We start from the raw sequence: 7,660 nt of genomic DNA, 5'->3' as shown, positions 1-7,660 counted from the left end.
TATCGGTAATATTACAACATAAACACTTCATCTATATTTAATGGACATTTATCATAACACTGATCGTAATTGTTTAAGTTTCCAATACTCAACATAGGCGGAGGGATGCGTAGCCATTCTTAAAAGGTGTTCCAGCTGATCTTAGAGCGCGCTATTTCACCAATCGCGTGCAGCTTATTGTGTGTACACAGTGTACTGTGAGCACATTCACGTTTCACTTATTTAACAATAATATTTGACCAAACTGCCATATCCAAACAATCGCATAAGAATTCAAAAACACAGAGTCAACATTAACTCATCGTCTTTTATTTGAATAAGTGACAGATACCAGAAGAAAAAATACAAACTCTAGAATTGTTTCTAGCCTGAAAAAAAGAGCTTTTTGTAAAACGGCTGTACAGGCAACCAGATCTCAAGTGTAAAATCTCAACACTTTCCATTGCATCCTTCCTCCTAAGCCGATCCTTGTTTATTGTATTTCAGGGATACTAATTAGGTGCAGTCCGGTGAATAAAAAGGAAAACTGTCAATGTTCAAAATGAGTAAATACCAAGTCTTTTACTACCATTTTCAATGTTGTCCTTTTTGTTCACCTAGAGGGCCATTTTGCACAATGGTTACAAGCATTTACATTTTGAGTAATGATACAGCAACATTGCTTGATTTGAAAACCGATAGAATTGCCTTTGAAACAGTAATGACAAATAAGAAAATGTAAGGATTCAATGGAAAACTTGAGATTTCACGCATCAGAGCCCACATTCCTTTTCATATACACAGCAGCCAACTGTCACATTTCACAGTACCAGGGTATCCATTGTATAACGAGGCCAAATAGTTATGTGATAACATTAGTTTGCCATCTCACAGTCCCCGATGTTCAGCCTATGCAGTTGTGAAAAGCCACATCACAAAGTAAAGAGGGTCTGGGCATAATACAAAAGAGGCTGTCTTATTCTGCCAACTCACCTTTATAGTTTGGAATATAGTGAGGTTTTAGCATTTGTTCAGATGTATTTTCAGGACAGAAACAGTTTGGTCATATCTCAACATGGCCAAACTATGTGACTACCTGTGGTTTAAAATAATGTGTCATGAGACAGTTGGCTACTGTTTTTTTATGTCATGAAATGTGTCCAGAGAGCCCCATCACCAGGGAGGGTGTGTTCACGCAATGGCTGCAAGGTAGTCTTTCACCTCCGCTGGGGTGAGTCTTCTGAAGCCGGCCTCGTTGCAGATCCCCACTTCAATGTTCTCCTCTGTCATCTGACCCTCAAAACTCTCCTGAAACACAGAGATAGTAAGGTATAAATGAAGGATACTACTAAGGAAATATGTTCTATATCTTAGGTATTTTCATAACAAATATCATACCTTCAATGTCAAGATGGCTGTGTGGATGGCATCCTCCAACTCCAGATCGTTGTTATACCTGGAGAGGAAAATGAAGTGGTTATTTAACAATCTGTGAAGTGTAAGCCAAATTGAGTATGCTTTGTAATGCTTTCCTGTATATTATTCGAAGTTCTTGTTCCAGTTCCTAAACAATCTTTGGTAAGCTATGTGAATAATGCCCTTTTAAAATTAGACATTTGTGCCAATATGATATAGTGAGCCATTGCGAAATCAAATTCATTGCATTTATGTCACCTAAACATGAATCCTGAGAATCAGTTTCTGGGCCTCATTGGAAATGTAATGGCAACATTTTCATGGATTTCTATAACTCAAGTGAAGCGGGTGGCATCCTTGTGGATCTTTGAGTGCAAACTACAAATCACATGGATGGAAAGCAACTCTTCAGCCCTTATTATAGACTACACTGGGGCACCTATTCAATCTATCAGACATTTAATAAATGAAATTCAGACTTCGCTCAAAGTTGCAATAATATAACAGACTTTGAATGCATCATATCTCCAAAAATTACCATAACAAATAAGTATTTTTACACCTGTCTTGTGATGATCTTTTTTTTTTTTTCATACTCTGTAAAGTACTTTGGGCTGCGTCAAGCATGAAAGGCGCTATATAAATAAAGTGTATTATTATCATCATCATCATAGCCATCATAAAAGTTCAGAGCACTCAGCACTTATTGTGGAGACACTAATTGTTGAATACAAAAACTAAGAAGCTCACATCTATACATTTGCTGTCTGCAAAATCAATTTATTTAATTAATTCGACAAAAATTGTTTTTTATGGTAACGTCTTACCTTTTTTCCAGGAATGTTTTTCCATTAACGTAGTTCTTGCCCATGGCTGTGGCTTTCCATGCAAAATATGCACCCTGCCAGCGGAGGAAAATAAGTAACAGATTATTATAAAAGAGTTAGAATCACAGCAGACTAAGAACATGGAATAAGAGTTGAGCACACTCCAAACATGTGCTACCAACCAAACATGAAAGTTAGTAATACAACATACAGAGGGGTCTGACTGGAACAGGTAGGGTTGGCCTTCATCCCATCCGGCAATCAGCAATGAAACACCAAACGGACGCACCCCACTGTAGGAGAAAACAACACAGGTTCAGTTAAAAATAATTCTGACGGATAGAGTCAATAGGCGCATTCACACCGCAGTACTTTTCCCACAAAGGTTCATGAGAACTTAGTTCATCAGAACTCTTTAGTTCTGATGAGGCAAATGAAGCCGCTGACGTCACTTCTTCTTCTTCTTCTGCTTTGGGTTTACTGGCAGGCCGCAAACAACTTCACGGCGTATACTGCCGCCCAAAATCCCCGGCCGGAAGTCCCCGGTTGTTGGGGACTAGCTTCAGTAGAAGCTGCTGGGACTCCCAGCAGCTTCTACTGAAGCCTTCCGAGTAAATCGCCAGAACGCCGACACCTCCTCATCTCCACCGCTCCCATGTTTTATTTTGTGTTGCCATAAGTTAGTCTCTTTGTGTTTCTGCGCTGGGCTAATGCTAATAAAATGGTGGCTTCACAACACTTCTTTTGAGTTTTACGGGGCGTGGTTTGCAATCCGTCCAGCCAATCAGAAATATAGCTCTTTTCTCACAAGAGAGCCGCATGAGAGTCCCTGCTCTCTAGCATGGCGGAAAAGGGGGTAAAAAGGTTCTCATGAACTAATTTTAGTTCCGGCTCTTTTTGATGTGAACGCGACATTTCGGAACTATATCGGAACTAAAGTGGGAAAAGTACTCCGGTGTGAACGCGGCTTATAGGCGCTTTCACACCAAGTACTTTGCCGTACTTAGTTCATCGGAACTTAGTTTATCAGAACTCTTTAGTTCCGATGAACTAAAGAGCAGATCGTGTTCACACCGGAATAAGTCCCTGAGGGAGGATTAGGCAAATGAAGCCGCTGACGTCACTTCTTCTTCTTCTGCTTTGGGTTTACTGGCAGGCCGCAAACAACTTCACGGCGGCTACTGCCACCCGAAGTCCCCGGCCGGAAATGTCCCCGGAGTTGGGGACTGGCTTCAGTAGAAGCTGCTGGGACCCATTTCTGATTGGCTGGGCGGATTGCAAACCACGCCCCCGTAAAACTCTCAAAAAGTTTTGTGAAGCCGCCATTTTATTTTCCTCGCATTAGCATCCTCATCATTAGTAGGGATGCACCGAATATTCGGCCACCGCAAATTATCGGCCGAAAATTGTTAAAAAGGCCATTTCGGCTTTCGGCCGAAAGGGTTTTAGCACCGAAAAAATATCATCGAATGTCAGAGAACAGGGTTACGTTGATCATACTCCGCATATTTGTCCGGGTGTTTTGATTTCAAGTGGTGGAGTAATCCCGAAGTGGTGAAAGTCTTTGCATTTACACCCCCTCCAGAAATGTCAGATGAACACGTTTTACAAATCGCAATCCGCGCCTCTTTCTCTGATATTTTGAAATATCTCCAAGCGGCAGACATGTTGGCTGTGTGCCAGCCGCGAGCATGGTCGCGCGCCGTGCTCGTCGCCGCGTTTTGATTACGTCATCACAACAACACGTTAGGTTACCAAAAATATAGGTGCATTTGTTGTTGTTGAAGGCCTGGCTGTTACAGTCTTTATTTACACTATTTTGTAGTAGGCCTACTGGCCTAGATGTTTATGCAGTTTTAAAGCACCTTGGCTTTGTTCTGAATGCACTTTGTTGTAGTTATCCTACAGAGAAAAGAAAATGCACTTGACTTGGAATTAATGTACTGTATGCATTCAAAAGTGCTGAATAAATGTTTTATGGACCAGTTAAGTTAAGTTAAGTTAAGTTAAGTTAAGTTAAGTTAAGTTAAGTTAAGTTAAGTTAAGTTAAGTTAAGTTAAGTTAAGTTAAGTTAAGTTAAGTTAAGTTAAGTTAAGTTAAGTTAAGTTAAGTTAAGTTAAGTTAAGTTAAGTTAAGTTAAGTTAAGTTAAGTTAAGTTAAGTTAAGTTAAGTTAAGTTAAGTTAAGTTAAGTTAAGTTAAGTTAAGTTAAGTTAAGTTAAGTTAAGTTAAGCCAAGCCATAATCATGTCTTTTTCCATAATCAGGTAGCTGAACAACATTGGTAAAAAATGTATACATTATATATATATACATTCGGTGCACCCCTAATCATTAGCCCAGCGCACAAACGGAGAGAGACTAACTGTCGAGTAGAGCTGCTGCAGAGCCACTATTTCAAGAATAATACGTAATCGAGTGGCGCCGAGTGCTGGGCATTTAACATGCACTTAAACAGTCCTTTGGCGCCACTCGATGACATATTATACTTGAAATAGTGGCTCTGCAGCAGCTCTACTCGACATTGAGAAACGGCCCTTATCTCCACTGCTCCCATGTTTTCTTTTGTGTTGCCATAAGAAAGTCTCTCTCCATTTGTGCGCTGGGCTAATGCTAATAATGCTAATGAGGAAAATAAAATGGCGGCCTCACAAAACTTTTTGAGAGTTTTACGGGGCGTGGTTTGCAACCCGCCCAACCAATCAGAAATGGGAACCTTTTTCTCCCATGAAAGTACCTGCTCTCTAGCAGGGACTGAAAAGGGGGTGAAAAGGTTCTCATGAACTAAGTTCTAGTTCCGGATTTTTTTGGTGTAAACGCACATTTTCTGAACTATATAGGAACTATACTGGGAAAAGTACTCCGGTGTGAAATCGCCTATTATGTAGTGTTTGTGTATACCCACCCGGACTGTGTGTACTCCTGCATTACAGAGGCCACTCTCTGGACGAGCTGGCCTGTGGGGATGGGCTCCTGGTAAACCAGGAAGTACTGTTGTGCCAACTTCCGGGCTCGTCGCACCAAAACCCTGCAAGGACACAACTCGTTAATTTATCTGTGAATGCTAGGTTCAGTAGTCAGACAAACACTGGTTGCATCTTCTAGATTTCTCTCACAGTCATCAAAATCCTGAATCATGCATTTTAAAACCTTGGGCACACAAGATATAAGACACTTTTCATTACGCCAACTGTTGACCCAGAAATCCCCCCCCCCCTTTCCAATCATAGAGGATCTCCCAATCCCTTAAATGAAACACCTGAATTATAAAAGGAGAGAGGAGGCTTCTTAAGAAAGGAATAGATTTGCTTAAGCCGTTTATAATAACCTAACACAGCCCATTTTGACATTACCTCCCCTATAGTGCTTTTAAAGCCTTTGGACATCAGACAGAACAAAGCGTTGTGTCTCAAGATAGCAAACGAAACCTCAGCAAAAGAATCCACACCTGTAGTCAGGACCCATTCCACTGTAGACCATGCCTATGTGTTTAGTGATGGGCTCCACTTTGTGGACACTCTGCTCATCATACAGAATGGACTTTTGTTTCTTCTCTGTTGCCAGGACAACTCCATTGGAAGCTGAAAGTAAAAGACAAATCAAAATTAGCATCTTCAAAAATGTTAACTTTCTAACCAGCTTCAACTATATGTAATGCATACATTTGAAGGACATTAGTGGCCAATTAGGTTTCTGCACCAGTGTCTGTGACATTGGCCTATTGACTTGTCTGAATACAAATCAGGTCCTTTGTTTTAATAAGCTTGTAAAACCCTCATTGTGCAATACTGCCATATTTTGCCACCGAGTCATATTTCCCTCTGCACTTGCAGTTGTGTGTTTCCGTTGCAGAAATGGTTCACATCTATGCGTTCCCATGGTAATGAACCCTTTAGCAATACATGCATTTAAGGATTATACACCTTTCAAGACAGAGTCTTGTTGCATCCTCTGATATCAATCCGTCATCTAACATATGTGGATTATTCTATAACATGTTTTTTTCAACTCTAAGCATGCACCGTATTTCATCAATATTTAAATAATATTAAAAGACATGGGACCCACTTTGTCTAAAAAACATAGTAGTTTTTCTCCGCACATTTCCATGACTTACCTTTGATGCCCACTGAGGGAGCTCCGGCTGCTACGGCTGCCAGGGCATACTCAATCTGGACCAGTTTACCCGAGGGGCTTCAGAAAGAAACAAAGGATGCTGCATTACTATTATGTTGAAAGACAACATCTACTAAACGTTAACGGCTTCTGTAGTAAAGTTTCAAAACGGGAGCTCGTGTATTATGGACAACAAAGACGAAACCGAAAGCTAAAACTACCGACTCATCTGAGCTATTGTAGCTAGCTAAGCTAGTTTTAAGTTATCATGTGGAACTGAACTGTTTCGGGCTATTCAGTGAAACGCTTTCAACTACAAATGTGTGGCAGGTTTTTTATTTTATCATCAATATGAGAAAAGGTCACTTTTTAACTGTTTCATTTGAAAACACGTTAGCCAACATGCTAACAGTTTGCATTAGCCGATTCATTGCACTACCCGGCGATGACAGTGCATCAGCTACAACTTTGGCCCAAATCTGCTTTTACTGTCAAAATGCAAACCCTGCGTATACTTTATCGAACTGTCATTCAACAACAACCTCTACGTGCTGAAAATGAAGATGCTAATTTCAAATTAAAGGTAATTTTTTGAAAAGTTTACCTAAATGTGGTGAGGGAGAAACTGTAGCCTCGTTCCGCCATCTTGTTCTTCTTCTTCTACTCTGTGTTGCCTGGAGACTTGCACATCCACTGAAGAGTGCACACTGCCACCTATAATAGTCACTGCACATGAACACCCACCCGGCCTGCCGTACAACCTAACATTGTTTGGATAAATAAGAAATGCAATTGTTTTAATAAAACAAAATAATATATTCTTCGGAGGAGGAGATGGGTCATTGCCTCACAAATACTTTATTACAGATAAGATGTAGAGAGGTTGATCTAAAACAAGTTTTACAATGCAAAGTAATTCAATAACTTTAAACCTTTTATGTAAGTAATCCAAATCATAGAATCTTATAGAAAAATAAATGCATTATTTATGAACTTTTTATATTCAGATTTTTTACTTATGACATCATTATTATAGAAAATGCATGTGCATATTTCAGATATCTTACTATTTATAATGATAGCCTAATTATGTATATACTTAACACATGTGCCTGCTACTAAATAATCACAGCATTTGTATTTTAATTTATACACAAATATTAAATAATAAAAAAAGAACTAAAGTCTAGAAAAAAGTTTGGTGTTTTGTTGAACCATAGAGACTGATTTCAAGTATAATTAATTAGTTAATAAACAAAGTTGAGTGCATTTTAGAAAATGGCCGCTAGGTGGTAGTAAAACGCCTAGATGACTTTCGCCTGCCT

At 39.6% G+C, this 7,660-nt stretch overlaps 1 protein-coding gene across 1 annotated transcript; it reads right to left on the bottom strand.

The window, feature by feature from the left end:
* Positions 1-287: 287 nt before the first annotated feature.
* On the bottom strand, positions 288-7,087 carry psma2a (proteasome 20S subunit alpha 2a). The gene is made up of 8 exons (XM_079691909.1): positions 6,940-7,087; positions 6,337-6,413; positions 5,668-5,800; positions 5,125-5,247; positions 2,434-2,515; positions 2,223-2,296; positions 1,378-1,435; positions 288-1,287 (listed from the first exon to the last, which is right to left on the bottom strand). The coding sequence occupies exons 1-8, from the start codon at positions 6,978-6,980 to the stop codon at positions 1,171-1,173; spliced, it is 705 nt and encodes a 234-aa protein (XP_079548035.1). The 5' UTR covers positions 6,981-7,087; the 3' UTR covers positions 288-1,170.
* Between the last annotated feature and the right edge of the window lie 573 nt (positions 7,088-7,660).

Source organism: Notothenia rossii (genome assembly GCF_949606895.1).
Source record: "Notothenia rossii genome assembly, chromosome: 7".
NCBI lineage: Eukaryota > Metazoa > Chordata > Actinopteri > Perciformes > Nototheniidae > Notothenia > Notothenia rossii.
The sequence above is the reverse complement of the archived record's forward strand: the minus strand, read 5'-3'. Positions and strand labels throughout refer to the sequence as shown.

What these genes read in the sequence shown, in the direction of transcription:
- psma2a (XM_079691909.1), bottom strand. Translation starts at nt 6,980, where the DNA reads ATGGCGGAACGAGGCTACAGTTTCTCCCTCACCACATTTAG. An exon ending in TCCCTCAGTGGGCATCAAAG is followed by an intron (nt 5,801 to 6,336) that starts GTAAGTCATGGA and finishes TTTTACTTTCAG; the next exon opens with CTTCCAATGGAGTTGTCCTG. An exon ending in GGAATGGGTCCTGACTACAG is followed by an intron (nt 5,248 to 5,667) that starts GTGTGGATTCTT and finishes GTGTCCTTGCAG; the next exon opens with GGTTTTGGTGCGACGAGCCC.